The sequence below is a fragment of the Pyrus communis genome, chromosome 9, assembly GCF_041283825.1.
Source record: "Pyrus communis isolate YQ-2024b chromosome 9, ASM4128382v1, whole genome shotgun sequence".
Taxonomy (NCBI): Eukaryota; Viridiplantae; Streptophyta; class Magnoliopsida; order Rosales; family Rosaceae; genus Pyrus; species Pyrus communis.
The window spans coordinates 1,678,888-1,699,620 of record NC_142573.1 but is presented as its reverse complement, the minus strand read 5'-3'; the positions used below and the strand labels follow the sequence as shown (position 1 = coordinate 1,699,620).

The 20,733-nt window shown below is 39.6% G+C and overlaps 2 protein-coding genes across 3 annotated transcripts; one reads left to right on the top strand and one right to left on the bottom strand.

Moving 5' to 3' along the window:
- The first annotated feature begins 726 nt into the window (after window positions 1–726).
- LOC137739474 (methyl-CpG-binding domain-containing protein 9) lies at window positions 727–12,671 on the top strand. Of its 2 annotated transcripts, none has more exons than XM_068479048.2 (10): window positions 727–1,586; window positions 3,255–3,969; window positions 4,092–5,207; window positions 5,324–6,013; window positions 6,829–7,134; window positions 7,667–8,002; window positions 8,166–8,264; window positions 8,402–8,833; window positions 9,094–11,274; window positions 11,873–12,671. In XM_068479048.2, the coding sequence occupies exons 1-10, from the start codon at window positions 1,108–1,110 to the stop codon at window positions 12,173–12,175; spliced, it is 6,657 nt and encodes a 2,218-aa protein (XP_068335149.2). In that variant the 5' UTR covers window positions 727–1,107; the 3' UTR covers window positions 12,176–12,671. The 2 variants fall into 2 exon arrangements, with proteins under 2 accessions (XP_068335149.2, XP_088556122.1); XM_088699996.1 differs by having other exon boundaries at window positions 1,453–1,586; window positions 3,308–3,969.
- A 2,210-nt stretch (window positions 12,672–14,881) lies between these two features.
- On the bottom strand, window positions 14,882–18,692 carry LOC137740035 (homeobox-leucine zipper protein HAT5). Its single transcript, XM_068479823.2, has 4 exons — window positions 18,057–18,692; window positions 17,800–17,948; window positions 16,782–17,021; window positions 14,882–15,530 (listed from the first exon to the last, which is right to left on the bottom strand). The coding sequence occupies exons 1-4, from the start codon at window positions 18,166–18,168 to the stop codon at window positions 15,027–15,029; spliced, it is 1,005 nt and encodes a 334-aa protein (XP_068335924.2). The 5' UTR covers window positions 18,169–18,692; the 3' UTR covers window positions 14,882–15,026.
- Window positions 18,693–20,733: the final 2,041 nt, after the last annotated feature.

The following is a 20,733-nucleotide window of genomic DNA, read 5'->3' as shown; positions in this document are numbered from 1 at the left end:
CTGCATTGATCATTAATTTGTCGTGAACGCACCAAATGAAGCTATATCCATTATCTTAGATGCCCACGTGCATCTTTCATGAGGCATACACATGTTTGATACCTCATATTTGTCGCATTATTCAAGTAACTAAATTGTCAGTTTTTTTGTCGTAAACGCACTTGAGAGTGCCATTTACTATCTCATACTCTTAAGCACGTCTTTGATGATATATTTACATGACTGCTTCATCTGACATCTTACGTTTGTTATACTAGTAACTACATTAGGGTTGCTTTGTTGTGAATGAACAGAATGAAGTTGTCTACTGTTTAGAGCACATGCCTCCATATCTCATGGGAGTTGTACAAACCGACTTCGTCTGAGATATGCCCACTATAGCTGCTATATTCACTAATCTCGGATGCCAAACTGTATCATTTACGAGAAACAAATACGTATTCTTAACACCTCACACTTATCACAATTATAACACATTTTTCGGAACGAATCACATAAATTCGTAATCACCATGCATATAATACCGTAATTATAATCAAGAACACGAAATTCTATGAAACTACTTATGAGAGAGGAACAACTTCGTCCACAAAAAAAACATGTAAACGGAGTTATCAGACATGCGTTCTAACCGTATACACAACAAAACGCCCACCAAGTCACGAGATTCTTCCTGCTCTGAGTCCAGAGGAGGTTTTCCTACGCAGAGCTGCACAGAGCACTGTACTCTCGGGGAAGGTGAAGGCCAGTCTGCGCCTCTCCTGATTGGTCCACGTGGGTAACTGTCGTTCTACGTCAGCGAGTACACATATAAATCCCCCGTGAGTCCGCCCCACTTTACCCTTACTTCTCACATCGCAGTTCAAAAAATTAAACCAACAGAAAAAAAAAGGTTAGAGAGAGAGAGAGAGTCTAGAGAGAGAAAGAGGGAGGGTCAGGGCGATACGGTGCGGTCCTCTTTCGGTCTCTTCGTTTCTGTCTTCTTTTTCTTCTGTGTTCCCTCGAACCCAAAAACCAAAACCTCTCCTTTTTGTTCGTGTCAAATCTCAGCCGTCCGATCAAATGGTACGAGCACCGACCTCGAGCTCCAAACCCCGACTCGGATAAATGGAACTGACGGATTCAGCTGCCGACGAACTCAGAGCAGCGGCAGCCGCCGCCGCCAACGCCGAGCCAACTCGCTCCGTACTCTGCATCGATCTCAATGAGATCCCTTCTCCTTCCGAAACCCTACCCGATTCCTTCGACGTTGTCCGGTCTTACCACGACCACCCTTCGCCGCCTCCCGGCGGCCCGGCCGGAGTTCCCGGCTCAGCTCGAGGATCCGCATGCGCCGCCTGCGGCAAGCCCGAGGTTCGCGGGCACGTGGTGGTCTGCGACGGCTGCGAGCGCGGGTTTCACCTCACATGCGCCGGAATGCGCGGCCGGCAGGCGGTGAATTTGGTGGAGTGGGTCTGCGGGGACTGTTTGAGCGGTGGGGTTAGGAGCAAGCGGTGGCCGCTTGGAGTTAAGGCCAAGCAGATTCTCGACATCAACGCCTCGCCGCCGAGCGACGTCGACGACATCGCGGAAATGCGCGAATTGAGGTAGGTGGTTTCCCGCATTTGCTAAGATATTCAGCTACTAAACTTAGTTTTGCTTTTTCTAGTCCTGCTTTCGATTTTTCGAGCTCGTTTATGCAAACAAATCTTAAAAAGAACGATCGTTAAGGTGTTTATGGACTTACCAACAATGCCGTGCTCTGTTTGTGTGCGGTTTACTACATTTCCCATCATAAATTACATGCCAATAGGCTAGTTCCTGTCGCAGCACTTAATTGCGATCAATGCATGCATGCAACATTTAAGGCCATGATAATGCCATTATTTAGTGACTGATTTGGAATGTTCCACTTCGCGCTCTGCATTCGGGTGCCCGTGTTTTGCACCCGAAAGGTTACTCCTCATTCGAGTATTTGTTTTACATTTTTCAAAGCATCTGGGGAGCCCTGTTGGCTTGGGGTCACCCTTTATCCAGCATTGGTTACCCATTGGCTCATAACCGAGATAATCATTCCAACTCACCACCTTTGGAATACCCAAAAACGAATTATGCTCTGCATTCCCCAATCTTCAATCTGCACCATGCCATGTGGACTGCCCGTTCGTCCTAAGGCGTTGAAGTAGACGTAGGGGAATTTCCGTAGGAATTAGTCTGTCCGATTTTCCTTGTATGAGATTGAAGGGCTTGACATTTGCGTGCCTTTCTCGCTCTCTGTGTGCACGTGTCAGATGAAACACTATGCTACAAACTTCGTGTGCACTTAAGAAATTGCAGTTTTGGCATTTTAGCTTAACTACATTTTTTGTGTTAATTAGGAAGAAATTTATTTTTAAAATTACACTCTTAAAATAGGACAGACCCATAATGAGCATATTGTTTCAGACTGCTTTAAATTGGATTGTGGATTGGGAACGTAAACTACATGCTAATGTCTCGTATAAACCATGTACATAAACTAGAAAAAGGAAGCTTTATAACTTCTCTTTGGACATGTGGTATCCCTACTAAGAAACTTCAATTTTCCAAAATGATTTTCAATGTGTATGTGTGTGTGTGTGTATTTTTTAAATGAGTAGCGAGTAATATGGGTATACGGAACCGTCGTAAGAGTTTGCCTCTACACCCAGGTAGTACCTGCATAATAACTTTGGTATTATACCTTTCGTTGTGTTCCAGCTTTAAGCTGCCACCCATAAATCAAATCAAAACTGATAGAGCATAACTAGTGTCTTATCACTTGCATTTTCCTTAAGCGCTTCTAACATTTATGCCGTGGTTGGATTTTCCACTGCTTTATTTCTAAAACTAAAATTGTAGATTATCCTATATTATGGACCGTTTTCTTACATTTTCTAAACTCATCATTCTTGCCTATTTTGACTACTTCCTTTAAATGTACGCCTTTTGTTGTTTTCTCTCGGGCTTTAAGCTGCTACCTCTAAAGCAACAAAACCGGGGAGCTTAATTATCATTAACTTGTGCCTTACTGCTTGCATGATTCATAAGCGTTTCTAACATTTTTGTAGCTGGTATGGGTTTTACGGTTTGATATTGTAAAACTAACTGGTAGAGTTGTCTTATATTATGGACTGTTTTCTTAGCTCGTCATTGTTGCCTCTTTTATCTATTACTCATTGGTTACTATTTTGATAAATTTCATTAAATGCACATTGTCCATAAGTAGTTACTGCTTAAACTTATTTTGATTATAGAAAGCACACTCCCGGTGGTAATTCTTTTGGTGGCAATCCATTTGGTGCCCCAGTGACATATTCAAACTTCTTGTACTCTGGAAACGGATATGGCTTGGAAAAAGGTGCTGGGATTACACATGCGACTAAAGTGGGTTGGGAAGATATATTGCACCACACACAGACTATGGGTGGAAGCTTTGAGGAATTAAGTTCGAGGTTTCCGCTCGGGAAGCATAGTAATAACAATAATACGGCTATTAGAATACCATCCCGGAGTCCAGATGAGATAGTTCTACAGGCTCTTAGAGATTACGTTTCTGAAAGGCATGGTGTACTGGAGGATGGTTGGCGTGTAGAATTTAAACAGTCAACAGCCAGTGGTGAACCATATTTAGTATACTGTGCACCAAATGGGAAGACATTTGGCTCAGTATCTGAAGTTGCATATTTTCTTGGCTTGACGCCTAACTACAATTCCATGGGATCTGAAATAAGATGGGAGGGTTCTCTTTCTAATACTGAGAAGACTTATCTACCTAGAAAAAGAAAGTCAAGACTCTTATATTCCAACGGAGTAGCTGAAAATAAGGAAAGTTTGTTCAGTGGCTATTGCAAGGAGCTCTCTTCCAATGGTATAAGTATGGAAGCTTTTGCCCGTGGTTTTGGAAATAATGTAAAACTTACTGAAGCAGGGACAGAAGAACATGGTTGCCTTGGGTCTCGGCAAAGTACTGTAAGTTTATATTCTCTGTTTGTTGTAATGTAAAACTAATAACAATTCTCCTTGATCAACATAAAATGGATGTTATTTCAGCTTGTTTTACTTTTCTGATTTGTGCATTTTTTATTTTCCAGGAGGGATTTCCTGTGCAGTTTGAAGATTTCTTTGTTCTTTCTTTGGGAGAAGTTGATACAAGGCCTTCTTATCATGATTCAAATCAGATCTATCCTGTAGGTTATAGGTCATGTTGGCATGATAAGGTTACTGGTTCTTTATTTGTGTGTGAAGTTTTGAATGGTGGTGATTCTGGACCTGTTTTTAAGGTCAGAAGATGTTCGTGTTCTGCCTTGCCAGTTCCCAAGGGTTCAACTATCCTCTGTAGGCCACAACTTGGCAACTTTTACAGTCAAATTAATCAAGAAAGTCATGACTTGACTTCTGATAATGATGGAAGTATCCAGATGATACTGTCAGATCCTTCTCCGCCTATGGAAAATGATATTTTGTCTTGCCTGAGGAGTTGTTCGGTTGAAGTCAGTGATGTCCAGAAATCAGCTGAACCGCAGTTTGAAGATAATTCCGTTTATGAAAAATCTGGAACTCTTTCATCTGCTGATTTGGGTGTGATGGATGACATTGGTGAGATTTCAGTAGAAGACCATTCTTCATCTGCAGCTTGGGGAATGATTTCAAAAAAAATTGTTAATGCTTGTTCTGAAATATTTAAACAGAAGGGCATTCTTAAGGTTTTCTGTAAGCATGTTGAAAATGCTCAAGGCTCCCAAAATGAGGTTATAACAAATGACAGTGGCAACGTGAACCAATCTCCACTGGACAAGTTTTGTAGTTCACCAGGTTCCGTCAGCATCTCTTTTGAACTTCAGGCCGATGATGATCGTGGCTTTTCTTATGACGTACTAGCGAATTGGCTAGACCAGGACAGATTTGGATTAGATGTGGATTTTGTGCAAGAACTTTTGGAGCAGCTTCCTGCTGCCCAATCCTGTTCTCAATATCAATTTCTTAACGGTAGAAGTTCTAATTCTACACAGCTAACTGTCGGAAATGGGCTTCTAGTGGTTAAAATGGGAGCTGGATTACATGGTAAAGAAGAAGTGTTGGATGGTTTGTTTAGGAGGTCCAAAAAAGTGAAGTTGGTCAAGGATCACCTCAAGATTGATCATCCACCTCCTCATGGGAAGCCATTGTGCTTGAGGATTCCTCCTGCCCTTGTTGGTGATGTTTATCAGGTATGAGATGGTTCTTGCAGTTTTTCATTTATTAGAATTGTGTTAGTTTTGAGTTTGTGTTGCCACATGATTGACAAGCATGAAGCTTATTGGCCTTTTTTTCTTTATCTACCCAGGTTTGGGAATTATTATCGCACTTTGATGAAATTTTGGGTCTAAAGGAGGCTTTTTCGTTGGAAGAACTTGAGGAGGAACTTATTGACCCTTGGTTCGGCAGGTCAGATCTTTCAGAGAAGTTTGATAGGGAAAACCAGGGCACTCAAGCTTTAAATTCAGATAGAATTGATTATTCAAGTGGTCAATTATCGTTGACCATGGAGTCTGGCTTGGCAGTTTCTAGGAATAATCCACATGCATTCATACATATGGAAACTGGAGCAATGAAGGAGGCAGCTCAAGATAAACTTGCATCTGTAACTTATAGCAGATGTTCTGGCATAGCTTTGACGAAGGCTCATGCATCACTACTAAGAGTGCTCATAGGTGAGTTGCAGTTTAAGGTTGCTGCCCTGGTGGATCCGAATTTTGATTCTGGAGATCTGAAGTCAAAACGGGGAAGGAAGAAAGATGTTGATATTTCAATTCCTGTGAAAAGAACGAAGGTTAATATACTCCCAATTAATGAACTGACTTGGCCAGAGTTAGCACGGAGATACATCTTGTCTGTATTAGCCATGGATGGTAACCTTGACTCGCCTGAGATTACCGCTCGTGAAAGCAGTAAAGTGTTTCGCTGCTTACAAGGTGACGGTGGGGTGCTCTGTGGGTCCTTATCTGGAGTAGCTGGGATGGAAGCAGATGCACTTGTAAGATCAGCTCTTATCCCTTCATGGTCTTTTAGTATTCCAACATTTAGTGCTGTTTACTTACGTATTGTTGTAAATGAACCCCCATCTAAACAAAGCTATGTTATGTCATCTCGTTTACACAGTTCAGCTACTTTTATCTCCCGAAATACATACCTCTTTAACTTAGTCAACTGCAGCTCCCCATTCAGAATGAAGAAGAAAAAAGAAATTTCTTTAACATCAGTAGCTACTGCAGTCCACAAAGAAGCTCGAACTTTCACTCTATCCTGTAAAGAAGAGAAAGCTATTATGTCCCCGAAAACAATAATCATTCCATACTTACTCAAACAGTATGCATAATTATTTTGGTATTTGACCCCTACATGGGATTAAACAAGGTGTCCTCTTAAGAACCAACATACCATCTAGATTAGCTTTTTAAATGTATCTGGTCTTCCCTTAAGGCTATAGTTGTTCACTCTGACAGTTGGCATATGACTGATAACATTTGAACATGTTAGGTTGCACATAAGGCTTAGTTAATTAAATAGTTAAATTGGGAAACCTGTGGCATATTGCAAATTCTTTGGCAGTACTATGCTCTATTGTTTAGAAACAGTATCTGCACTTGTTAGGATGTTAGTTTTACATGTCTCTTATGGGTTCCACTGAGGAAGTTTGATTCATTTCACCTCTTCAATTGGTGGTACTGTAGCATTATGTATCTTTTTCTTTTTTTCATTTGTGTTTTTATGTGCCCCACTCTCCAAGTGTAGATCTGGTGCAATGACAGGCGACAAGAACGCATGTTAATCTGTTTCTTTACTTTTCAGTTGCTTGCAGAGGCTACAAAGCAAATTTTTGCTTCACTTAACAGAGAGCATGATGTATTTACCATAGAAGAGGAGGTGTCTGATGGACCAGCTGCTGTCGAGAAGAATTTGGGGAATGATGGTAATAAGCCACTATGGGCGCAGGTGTTGGAACCTGTTAGAAAGCTACCGACAAATGTCGGAACAAGAATCAGAAAATGTGTTTATGAGGCTTTGGAAAAGGATCCACCTGAATGGGCGAGGAAAATACTGGAACATTCAATCAGTAAAGAAGTTTACAAGGGCAATGCATCAGGACCTACAAAGGTGGTTTCTCAGTACATAATTATTGCTTAACTACTTTTTCTCCTGGTTGAGTACTTGATAGAATACGAAGATTCATTGTGAATGCCATGTTCGCATTGGCTGACTTTTATTGGGAATACATGTTGTGGACATGTTTCCTGTATTATAATACGCCTTTCAACAACAATATTCTGAGGCAGTAATTTACTTAGAGTTCTAGGAGCAGTAACTTTGCTCATACTTTACTTTGAATTACCATATGAAACTATGACATATTTCTTATAAAAAATTTCTAAAATGCATTTTCTTTTGCATATTGGCTGTAAAATGTAATTTGTTTGTTTGATTAGGTGGAAGGAATCTTTAAACCATCTTAAAATATATTTTCTTGGGGTATACATGAAATTGTGAATGTTCCTTACCTTGCTCCTTACTAAACTAAGGATTATGGTACTGTAAGACTGTCTATGTGTCCAAGTTATGTTTATTTGTTGAACCGGTAATAGTAAACATGATTCTAAATTGAACATTCTTTCTTGTTGGTTGAGCACAGAAAGCTGTTCTGTCACTGCTAGCAGATGTATCGGGTAAAGCATTGCCACAAAAGGCTGAGAAGGGAAGAAAACGGAAAATAAATGTCTCAATTTATGATGTTATCATGAAACAATGCCGCATTGTATTGCGTCGTGCTGCTGCTGCAGATGACAAAAAGGTTTTCTGCAATTTGCTCGGGAGAAAGCTAATGAATTCAAGTGATAACGATGATGAGGGTCTTCTAGGATCGCCGGCCATGGTGTCTCGACCTTTGGACTTCAGGACGATTGATTTGAGATTGGCAGCTGGATCCTATGGGGGATCACATGAAGCCTTTCTAGAGGATGTCAGGGAGGTCTGTTTTCTTTGACAATTGGATTTCTTGAAAATTTTTACTGCACACTTCAGCATCTCCGGTGACCCTCTTAGAAACATTACTGAAACTTCAAAGCTGTAAACTTCTGTTTAATTTAATCTGTTATAGTCCATTAGTTCTAATCGTTACTTTTACTTTGCAGTTATGGAGTAATCTACGTATTGCTTATGGGGATAAGCCTGATTTGGTTGAGTTAACTGAGAAGTTAGCCCAAAATTTTGAAACATTATACGAGGAGGAGGTTTGTACATTTCTGTCCCTTATCCCTACCCACACCTTGACACAGACATAGGCACATGCATCCACTGGCCATTCACTACTCTAATTACAAGCATTTAATCAAGTACCGTACCATATTCAGTTGTTCTTTCAATGCAGGTTGTCCCACTTGTTCATAAGCTTGCAGAGTATTCAAAGTTAGAAGGCCTCAGTTCTGAAAGGAAAAAGGAAATTGATGATTTACTTACTTTCTCAAATGGGATTCCCAAAGCCCCTTGGGATGAGGGAGTTTGCAAAGTATGCGGCGTTGATAAAGATGATGACAGTGTACTGTTGTGTGATACTTGTGATGCTGAGTATCATACTTACTGTTTGAATCCTCCTCTTGCAAGGATCCCGGACGGAAACTGGTATTGCCCCTCTTGTGTTGTTTCTAAAAAAATAGTTCAAGATGCATCAAAACATCGTCAGGTCATTAGAAGACGTCGTAAAAATTACCAGGGAGAAGCTACCCGTGTTTTCTTGGAGACACTTGCACATTTAGCAGTGAAAATGGAAGAGAGCGAGTATTGGGATATCAACGTTGATGAGGTTTGCACATCGATGCCTTTGTGTATAATTTTTCTAGTCACACTAGTAATATGGCTGACCACAAGTGATTGCATTGTCTTACTGGTCCAGTCATTTTTTTTTTGGCATGGTCCATTCAAAAAATCACCCTATTGTTATCACTTATTGTATGGCTAGAAAGTGCACCACTGGACCTTTAAAGATTTGAGTATGATGGTGCATTATTGTTATTTTAATCATTGTTTATAAACTTACAGTTATCCCTTTTACTGTGCTTGCAGAGAACATTCCTGCTGAAGTTCTTATGTGATGAGTTGCTTAGTTCAGCAGTTATTCGTCAACACCTTGAATATTGTTCTGAGACATCAACCGACTTGCAGCAGAAATTGCGTTCTTTATCTGTAGAATGGAAGGTCCTCAGGTCTAGACAAGAAATTTTGGTTTCAAGAGCTGCAAAGGTCGATGCTGGTGACGGTATCAAGGAAGGGATTTCGGCTTCAGTTGAAACCAATGAAAGATGTCTTCATCAACCACATGTTTTGAGTGGCAGGTCTAACTCCTTCAATGCAGTCTCTGATGATTCGGCACTAGAGGGTGCTCAAGGGTTTGATAAACACCCATCTGTCAGTAATGCAGAATATAATAGCCAACATACTGTAGACACTGAAGTTAGGGAAAAAGATGTCCATTCTGCTTCAGATGACATCTCTGCACCTGGGAAGTTTTCTTCACATATGACTACCGATAAAAGTGAAATATCCTCTAGACAAATTGAGTTTCCTTCATCAAATTGTTTGCCACATGAAGTCAATGGGTCCAGTAAAGAAATCGGTTGCGTTGATCATCCACAAGACAATGCGGAAATGGATGTTTCTCGGCCTATAGATCTGAAAGGACTTGGCAACCCTTCAGATGTGAGGAGTAATCATGTGGGAGAGCAGATGTCACCTGCTTCAGTGAATGAATCACAGCCCTACCACCTTGAGTTGAACTCTGTCAAAAATGATTTATCCGTTTTGGAGGATTCAATTGCGAGTACAGAATTCGACCTCTTAAAGGTGTTGGTGCGGAGAGAGTTTTTAGGAACTGATTCCCTTGGTGGCTTATACTGGGTTTCGGTTCTTCCGGGCGGACATGCTTGGATTATTGTAGATCGAAGTGTGTCATTTAAACATGGTATAAATATGAAAGATTGCAGAGACCCTGTATGGAGGAGTTCTGTTACACAGAGTTGTGGTCCAAACAACAGCGTTTCCTTTGGGGCACCTTGGGTTTCTTATCAAACTGATACAGAAATTGAAGAACTTATAGGTTGGTTAAAGAACAAGCACCCTAAGGAAAGAGAGCTGAGGGACTCAATTCTGCACTGGAAAAGGTCGAGGTTCCAAAAGTTTGAGAAAATTAGAAGCCGAGGTCAGGATGAGCACCTAACTGCTATTTCAGTGACTAGAAATGCTGATAAAACTGAAATTTCTGATCGTCTTGGCACTAGGGCAGCCACTTTGCTGAAGAAGATGTATGGTCCATGCTCCGAGATGGAAACCACCGACATCTCCAAAAAGTGGGGAAAGAGAGCTAGAGTAACCAATGACGAGAAGGGGTACCGGTGTGAATGCTTGGAACCCATTTGGCCCAGTAGACACCATTGCCTCTCTTGCCACAGAACCTTCTTCACTGATGCTGAACTTGAGGGGCATAACAATGGTAGGTGCATTCCAACTTCAGCAGCCTGTGAGAAGGGAAAGGAAATAAGTGATTCTTCTAAAGTTAAGGGGAGTATGAAGTGTGAGACGAATCGGGAAGAGGGCAGAGGTGAACTGAACAGTGTTGAAACTTCCAAAAGTGCATGTTCGGAGCTTAGTGCAAAGTTGATTAAGTTTCAAAATGGAAGTTTAGGTTGCCCATATGACTTTGAAGAGATCTGCTCCAAGTTTTTGACCAATGATTCAAACAAGGATTTGATACAGGAAATAGGTCTTATAGGTTCACATGGAGTTCCATCTTTTGCCCTAGCATCTCCTTATCTGAGTGATACTACGCTAGCGATAATCTCTCAGAAAGATGTCGGTGTACCTGGTAATGGACTGGGGCCTGCGGAACAGCTAGTTTCACAAGGAAAGACTAATGTTGATATTGTAAGCAGTAACAATCTATCCAGGACAGGTGATGGAATGATGTTACTAAATGCTAACAAACTAACTTTGGGATCTCTGGAACGAGGGGAGGAGAGACATTTAAATAGCCATTCTTCTGTTGTGGGGGCTGGTCGTTTCTGTGTGGTCCCCCAGTCTTCTTTGAGGCCCTTGGTTGGCAAGGTTTGTCAAATTTACAAGAGACTCAAGATCAGTCTGCTTGATATCGATGCTGCAGTCCCTGAGGAAGCTCTAAGACCATCAAAGGCACAATTGGAAAGGAGATGGGCCTGGCGCGCGTTTGTTAAATCAGCAGTGACAATATATGAAGTTAGTATTTATTCCCTTCGTTCTTTATTTGAACAGTACTTTCATAATCATTCTCATGCTATTGAATACATTTGTGCATCTTGCTTAACTAGCTTTGCTTATTGGAGGTTGTTAGTTCTGTTACTAATTCAGTTATGTGGTGGAGCATTCTTAGGCCCTCTGATATAATGTTGTAACATACATCAAGGGTTATGTTGCCGTCTAATTGTCAATGAGGGTAATTATCAAATAATAGGTTTTCTGGCAGAGGCCAATAACTATTTCTACCCAACAGAACTATTTAGCAGTTCAGCATAGACTTGGCTGATTGGTGGAAATTTGATAGTAGCTTGTTATAGCATGATTTTGATTACTTTCAGTAGAATTGACCCGTGGACTAGTGGAGAAATAGCGATCTACACTTTAATTATCCTATTCTTTGGCATGAAATAAAGAAAGCACAAGAAGACTAGATCCTCTCAAACGACCTTTAAGTTATTGTTGCATAATGTGATGTTTATTTTTTGTAGCAACTTTTTGTTTAAACAACCCATTTGAATATCATACATATGTTCATCAATTTCTTGGCATGATGCGAATAACATGCTTGGTTTTTCAGATAGTTCAGGCAATGATTGTGCTGGAGGACATGATAAGGACTGAGTATCTAAGGAATGAGTGGTGGTATTGGTCATCATTTTCAGCTGCTGCCAAAATTTCAACAATCTCTGCACTTGCTCTGCATATATACTCTCTTGATGCTGCTATCCTGTATGAGAAGATGCATCCTAGTTCCGATCTGACTGACAAGTTGGAGCCCAGCAGCGCACTGGACCTGAAGCCGCTTCCTGTTTTGGATTCAGCAGAAAAAACAAGGTCAAGCAGGAAATCTAACAAGAAAAGGAAGGAGACAGATGGTTGATATTAGTGTGATTCTGAGTTTGTGGAGATTAATCCGGACAGGGCTGTTCTCAGTGGACATGAAGAAGCTGTGGGTGACTGAAAATGACCGTCACACCACATTTTGGTTGGCATTGGACCAGAACAAACCAACAACTAGTTTGACAAATTGAAGGTGGTCACTGCCGCTGCTTCTGAAGCGTTGATCTGTACATAAAAGGTAAAGCTTACATGCTAACTTGGATGCGGAGTATGAAGGCAGTGTTTGTACAATATCTGCTTAGAGGATTCGAGTAGCTGGACAAATTTGATATGTGCAGATGAATCCAATTTTCAATGATTTCTGCTGCTGCTCTCAGAATTGTTGCTTGGAAAAAGGAATCAACTGGCAAAGAGAGCGAGACGATATATAGATATAGTGGGAACTTAGTGTAAAAAGACAGAAAAAAAGAAAAAAGAAAAAAATGGGCAAATGTTGAGCTTTTCAGGTTTTTAGGCAATATTTCATTCTTTATACAGCTCTCTCTCTCTCTCTCTCTCTCAAAGTGGTAGTTCTTGAGGTATTTGTGCTGGCTGATGAACCTCTCGGTCTTACTTTTTTACATCGCGAGGACTCGGGGGTTTTGCCATTGGCATTCTTTTCTCATCTGATATACTTAGGTTATTGGTTCTCACTTTTCAGTGCTTTGCTGGCCGACCAATTTTCTATTCAGGTAGTCTGCGGACGCTGCACTCTGCTGCCGGCCTTCCCTTTGTAGCCGAGTAACAGGTAACAGACGTGCATTTGTTTGTCAATTATCATGATTGCAAATTTTCGTGGGGGGAGGAATTATATAGTTACTTAGAATTGCTCAGCTTTTGATTAGATCATTGGCAATGTTGTCTTTGACTTATGTAAGCTCCATGGGACCAAGAAAGCTAGGTCTGTGAGCTCCATTGCACTTTATGCATCGGTCGGTTGGACCTTTGTTTAGCCGGACGATTCTTTAGGCTTGATTGAGCCCTGATTTGGCTTAACTTTTAACAAAAGTGGGTATGAAAAAAAATTGGAGCATTTTGTGTTTGGTAAACATTTTAAATCAGCTTTTTTTTTTCAAAGTTATGGGTGAAAAAAAGCTAAAAACCAGAAGCTGGAAATAGCAGCTTCAACAAAACAGCTTATTTTGGTAAAACATGGATGAACAGTAACAAAAATAAATGAACTTGGTAATATGTCAGGTTGCAAACTTCAATCTGAATGATGACGGTGATCTAACCCTGACCATCGCACCAAACAAACACTGATCCTTTGATTCAAAGGTACAATATCGAAGACGTAGTGAGACAAAGAAAACGCTTTTCTTCGATCTAGAAACAACAAAACGATGTTCAAATTGTTTTGCAGGACCGAAACGCCGGACGGGAGTAAGTCAGTTGCAAACGTTCCAAGCTGCGAGGTGATCTCCCAGTCAAATGAGATGTGCGTTTCGATACGGGGGATGAAACGTGAGAGAAAGGGGAAGGGTACGAAAGTGGGTGAGGACTGAGAAATTTCAAGAAGGGGATCGTCTGTTTATCGATTGTTGTTAAAATGAAGAGAGAGATATTGTTGTGAAACCATGGTGGGGCTCCTCTGGTTTGCTGGGTTACTTATATATTGCGAAACCTTTCTATCTCCCCCATTTCTTAATTTGTTGGTTGAAAGAGGATAAGCATTATCCATCTAAGTCCTTAAATTAAGAATTGCTAATCCAATTCCCATAACAAATCCAACACTTCAACCTCTATTCCTAAACTATAAGATAAACGATGAGCAGCACCAATCTAAAATCAAAATCCAAAACATAAACCAAATCTAAAATTGAAACGAAAAGATGGAAGGAGCATCATCAATCAAGAAGAAAGAGTAGTTTCAATCAAAGAATTCAGTTGCGCACCCGAATGCGATTTCAATTCGTGATGTCTTTATTTATGAATGATGAGTGACTACAGAAGAGATGAAATGACCATCTTATCCTCACAAGTGAAATTATTATTTTTTAATTTCTTAATTATAAATATTTAAGATAAAGTTTATAAATATTTTTATTTTAAAAAATAAAGTATATTTAGTAATTCACCTTTATTTGTTAAGAAAATTAAATTAATGACATATGTAGTATTATACTTTTCTTGGTCATTTCACACAGTCATATCTGTTTTACATAAAATTTTACCAAATATTATCATACTGCATTTTTTTTTTTCCAAAAGCACTTCCACAAAAAAGTTTACCAAACACTCTATTGCTTTATTTCACAATTGCTTATTCTCACAGTACAGCAGAAACAATTTTTTTTTCAAAGCACAGCAATACCAAACCAGTCCTGAGTACAACTACTACGTGTGTATTGTGTTGTTCGGATTCGTTTCGTCTGTAGCCATTGGATATGATGTTATCGTTGTCGATGACCAGTGCAGTGTGTCCTTTGTTCTCTCTATAGCAGATGGTTTGTACATGTAAGTTGATTTCGGGTTTGGGTTCATCCTACATGGGATTGGCTAGACTAGCTGATACGTTTTGGAGGTTGATCGCCGTCAAAGTAGTCGGAATGCATCCCTTCTCTTTCCTCGCCAAGCTACCGGCCCTTATAACGGTGCCAAGCTACCGGGGGTAGATCATGATAACTTAGAATTGCTCAGCTCGTCTCATCCGTTTGATTTGGATCATTAGCAACAATTATCTGTGATCTATGTAAGCTTAGTAGGATCAAAGAAGAGATTTGTATGGACATCTTTGGCCGCGAATATATAACGTCGTTGAGGAAAACACTTTATTATTAGGGAACACTTTCAGGGGAAATAGAGTAATTAAGCAGATAGGTAGTACACTTCAATTTAGGGGATTTAGCCATTTAGGACCACCCCCACCAGTTCAAAGAAACACCTTCCTCCTGTGCTGCTTGCTGCTCCGCTGCTGCGGCTGCAAAGACATCGGAGAAGTAACCCTGGCCGTCATCGCTACCGTCATCTCCTTCTGAGAGGACTCCGCGACGACGATGTTCTACATGATAATGTGGCGGCGTGTATTGATGATGATGATGATGAGTATCATGATCATGAGGGTAGTAATTGTGGATGTTGTTTGGGAAATTGTAGGAGTCACTGCTGTCCACAGGCTGAGGGCCTTCGGCCTCGTCCACCACTGCACTTCCTCCGCTCCCTGAGCTCAGGCGGTCCTCCACCTTGACGCTGCAGCTATACTGGAGACTAGTTATCGGAACAACCTCCGTCATCTGATCACCGGCTGGAAGAAGAGGGCCGCGCTTCTCGTCATCGTGATCATCAGCTGCAAATGCTGCTGCTTTTGTGCTATTAGCCTGCTCTTTACCTCCAAGCTTCTCGTTTATGGAAACCACCTGTATTCATTTGATATAATTTATTAAATTCCAAATTTTCATGCGCGAGATCATATTCACCATTAAAAAAAAATGCATGAGATCATATAGTAATTAAGTTATATAACTAGATCAAAACAAGCATGCGGCACTTCAAATGTTTAAGGGACATTCAAACTTTGATTTGAGATCTACTTCGCGAATATTGTGTAAAGGATAAACTATAAGAAGAATGCGTTCATCGCAAGTGCGATGTTCCAAGCTACTAATAACTCGAAAGATATTGTAACAGTAAAATCCGTCTCATAAAAGTCTTTTTTACAAAAGTACTTACTAATGAACGATGATGAAATGTCCACTAACCATTTTAACATGCATCTTTATATATATAAGTTTATAACTTGGAAAAATACCACAGTATATTCGTTCTGTGACTCTGAAAGTGGCTTTTTTATATTCAGTGGGGTTTGAAACAGATGCTATGTTTGATGGAAAGATATAAATAGTGACGAATCTGATATGTAGGGACCACATTAAATTTTCATTTGTTTTAGCTAGGTGTTCACTAAAGTACAATTTTTTTATTTTTTATTCAAACGATAGATTTGTTAGAAAAGATGTTAAATTAGTCACGGATTTGAATTCACGGCTTCATACAAGGGTTCAACTCCTTTTCACCACTGTAATAAAGAGCTACTTGCAAATACAATACATAATTATAAATAAGAATTTTTTTTTTTTTTTTTTTTTTTTTGTCAAATGATGGATTTTGTTAGATTAGAGTTAGATTAGCCACAGACAGGGTTCGAACCCACGCTATCATGGAATGGCTAAGTCATTTCATCACTGTGGTAAATGACCACTTACATAAGAAAAAGAGTTTGATCCAACACTCATATCCTAGAGATTTGATTTAAAAAATAAAGTGTTGGCTGTCGATTACCTACCTCACTCCTTCTCCTCTTTTATTTGGATTTAAGACTGACAACATAAAATAAACTTATACAGACAAAATCATATATGAATAATATTTTGCGGCAATATCATGCTTTTGTCCGACTTCAAATCAAGTTATTTAATATGTTATTAATGATTTAAAAATAATTGTTATGTTCACTTTCCTTAAAACTATAAGGGATTATAGCAAATGGTATTTTCAAGTGCTAATAATAGTTTTCATTATTTGAAATGACTTTAATCTTTCTCTCATATGAATTGAAAAAATTACTTGGAAAACCAGGTAATGCAATACTAGTGATGATTTAAAATTACCTGGGATTTGAGCTTCTGATTCTCCTTGAGGATGGAGTCGTAATTAGACAAAAGGGTGTCATAAGAAGACTTGAGAAGGTCGTAATCCTGCTCGAGCTGCTTGGTCTTCCACCGAGCGCGGCGGTTCTGGAACCACACGGCCACCTGTCTCGGCTGCAGTCCTAGCTTCTTGGCCAGCTGAGTCTTTCGCTCTGGCTCCAGCTTGTTCTCTGTCTCAAAGCTCTTCTCCAGCATATGCACCTAATCATTTTAATTAATCACAGAGAAAAAGAATCAACACTATGTTCTCGTAACATGATCAATTTACAGCCATCAGATTGATTTTATTACTTTGATCATATTCATATCTGATGATTTGAATGCATGCTATATAACAAAATGAAACAGAAGAGAACAAAGTTGAGATAGATCAGATAACCATCTGATGAATCGATGCTGATAAGGTGAATATGCCAGCTTCAGCATATATACATATATACGTATGTATGTATGTGAGTAGGGTTACCATCCATTCAAAACAACAACAACAACAACAACCAAGTTTTATCCCACTAAGTGAGTTCACTCAATGAATCTTAGAACACTATTGCACTTGGTTTTTGCATATTTGAGCCAAAATCTATGTCATGACCAAATATTTAGCTTAATTAGGGTTAAGGAATATAATTCTAAGGCAACTTAACAGATTAAAAAGAGAGGCAGATGTATGTTTGTTCAGTTGACCCGAACAATGTGTGTCCCCTTATACCCTAGTTCGAAATTCAGATAATGTTCAAGTAGATTAGACTATACTAGTGAAAAACACACTGATAGCCACAGAATAAACCCTAATTCTTGTTCTCGGGACACAAGAGGTTTTAGCCACGACAAACCGTGCTTGTGTGTGGCCTCTTTGGCCATTGGCCACGGTTATACTTAATACTACTTTTCACCGGACTTTTTACATTTCATTCCGACTTTTTACTGTTAGTTTAGGATATGATCACCTTGTTAAAAAAAAAACAAGAGACGTACAAACCTGGTCAGGAGTGAGGCGGCGCTTCTTCTCCGGCAGCTGCTCGTCGTAGTATTCCTCATCGAACGGTTCGTCCTGCGACGAGGAGGAGCTGAAAAAAGGTCGCCTCCGTGAGCTCTCCTGATCCATCAATCCCATCATCGATCTTGGGCCTTCATCATGAACAATCAACATCCATAATCCCAAATCATTAATATACTAATATCAATCAATAATCAGCTACCATAATCAACAAAGTCAAGATTTGATCAAGTAATCACCTCGAAAAACGTGATCAGGATTCCCAAGGAACAACATGTTGCCACCACCACCTTGCTGGCAAACCGCCGACGACGGCGAAGGTTCAAAGAAAAAACGGCCCGGCTCCATCATCTTTTCCAGCTAAACAACTGATCTCTTGATCTTCCTCTGGTGAACTCCGAGCGCTGGCAGGAACTGGTGGCGCGTGAAATCTCCTCCGTGGATTCTTTCTTAAAGACTGAATATTATTATGTACTTTGTTTGAAGGGGTGTGGAATTAATTAGAAAATCATAATCTTGTGGCGGAAAAAACTGGTGCTCCAAAGCAACCTCGCCGGAGTCTCCAAAGGACATATACAAAATCCCATCATACCACCACCGATCTTTTCCAGCTCCGCCGCCCGAACTACCGTTATGGCGAAGAGATATAGTAATATTGAAGCTTTATGTAAGACGGGTTCAATAGTAGAGAGTACTATCAATCAAGAAGTTGGAGTTTAACGCTCCAAAACCTCCATGGAAATTGAGATGGTAAGGCCGCTGGAGGTTAATTGAAAGTCCGCTGGAGAAGGAGGATAGGGTTTTTGCAAGGTGGTGGCAGAATTGGGATATGGTGATCGGTGTGTCGCTCCTAGGTGTTTTTTGCAGCTAAACTTGAAAGAGGCGAGTGTAGCCCATTTTATATACGTCGCATGCATGTGCAACGTCGAAAATACCCTTTGAAATTGACTTCCATGGCTTTTTCTCATTGGATATTTGAGTATTTTCGACTTGTTGGACTTGAGTGCATGTGGATAAACCATTGCCACAATTTTCGTGACAAATCTAGACGTAGTCAAGTTAATCACGGTGTAGTTTAGTGTGTGATGCGAATTCTAAGTATTTTACAGGGCTAGCTTAAGATTCGATTTCTAAGACTAGTGAACTACATGATGGTAGTTAGAGAGAAGTTGCAGTACCTTTGTGAGTCTTCTTAACTTTTAAAATAGTGAACTGATGTGGCTTCGCCACCAATTGATTTTTTTTTTTTTTTTTTTTTTGTGTAAGAGAATAAAAGTTGAATAGAGGAATATGTTTATTACTTTGCATCTGATAAAATCTTATTTTACGTAATTTAAACTAGATTATAATACCATTCGACTAAGATGAAAATGATTTTACATCTATCAAATCACAAAATTTTATTTTCTTTGAATATTTTGAAGAGAATAATTCCATTCATAAAAAAAAAGACCAAAACTATTAATTTTTTTTGTAGTGACGCAACAAGGACGGGCCCACTGCACATCTGTTCATGAGGGATGGGGCGTGGGGTGTGCGGGTTTTTGAGGCTTATGGTGGTGCGAGTGCCAGCCAATAAACGGGTCCCATGCTTGGTGGTCGGGGGATTGTTTGATCCACATCACTCCAATTGTCGTGTTCCGATAAACGGTTCTGATTCTCTCCTTTTTTTTCTAAACTTTTTTGACCCGGCCAACTCCAACCATCTCTCTCTCTCTCTCTCTCTCTCTCTCTCTCTGTCTATCAATTTTTTATGCAAATATCATAAACAACTTCTAAACTCAATTGCTAATGGAGAATCTCAACATTTCTTTTTCATTTGGTATATAATATTCAGGAGAGTGATTTCCGCGCGTTAATTTTTTTGTCTTTCAATTTTTATAATTCTTTACTTGAATAAATTAAATGAGAACGAATCGGCAAAAGTAAATACTATATCACTTGCTCTTTGTCTATAAACCCTACAAGTTACAAATTTCGTTAAGTTTTTAAGGGACGGGCTAGTGAGTTTGTCACGACAGTATATCTTTTCTGAGGCTGAAAAGGCTCACGTAGACATTTCACCAATTATTGACAAAGTATGTTCCACATAATACAACAAGGATCAAACACAAGTTAATACCTTTAATTTTAGAGTTTTCTTCTTCTTGTTCTTGCCTAAACCATAGCAAAATCCTTGCTTAAATGTTCCTTTTGCTAAGTAGCTGTAAGCCTATAACAAATTTCCTATATAAATGCAAAGCAGAAGAAACAAAAGGGAGTGGCCTCGTTTAAATTAAAGTCAAATGAAAATGGTGGGGTTGCTTTTTTATTTATAATCATTTCATTGTTGATATTTGACACAACTTATGATTTTTTGAGAATCAAGAGATAAAATTTGATAAGGCTGATTGATTAGAACACTTCTATATCATAAAATCAATATGAAGTAAGGTAGAGCTGAAATACATGGTAAGGATCCTCTCCGAATCAATTCACTCCGAATCCCCGATAAGAATCTTTATACTCGCATCAGCGCGGACCTTGTAACCCTCACCCTCACGACCAGCAGGCCGTCTTTCTCTCGTTGCCACCGGCAATGACGGTGAGCTGGGATCAATGACATAATCGACACCTTAACCCAAAATTTTATCCCAAGACTTGGCTACTATTCCCCTATGTGAGTGACGAACGCAGTCATATTTTAGTGCTTATAGCAATATTGTGCCACGCACTTAATATTATAATGTAGTTGAAGATGATGTTTTCAATAGTTTAATTACTAGTGCCAAAATTATGCCATTTTCTTTCTCTAATACTTGAATTCAACCTCCATACTTAATATTTTTTTGGTTCTATACTTTTACATTAAATATAAGAAAGATAAAAAACTTATAAATCATTCAAGGGAATCGAGGGGTGAAATGTACTTGTCAT

Bases quoted from the DNA above. Each gene is read 5' to 3' on its own strand.
- LOC137740035 (XM_068479823.2), bottom strand. From the start codon at position 18,168: ATGATGGAGCCGGGCCGTTTTTTCTTTGAACCTTCGCCGTCGTCGGCG. The intron at 17,022-17,799 runs GTTTGTACGTCT...TAAAATGATTAG, and splicing joins GCCGCCTCACTCCTGACCAG to GTGCATATGCTGGAGAAGAG. The intron at 15,531-16,781 runs GTAATTTTAAAT...AAATGAATACAG, and splicing joins ATCAGAAGCTCAAATCCCAG to GTGGTTTCCATAAACGAGAA.
- LOC137739474 (XM_068479048.2), top strand. From the start codon at position 1,108: ATGGAACTGACGGATTCAGCTGCCGACGAACTCAGAGCAGCGGCAGCC. The intron at 1,587-3,254 runs GTAGGTGGTTTC...TTTTGATTATAG, and splicing joins GCGGAAATGCGCGAATTGAG to AAAGCACACTCCCGGTGGTA. The intron at 6,014-6,828 runs GTAAGATCAGCT...TTTACTTTTCAG, and splicing joins GGATGGAAGCAGATGCACTT to TTGCTTGCAGAGGCTACAAA.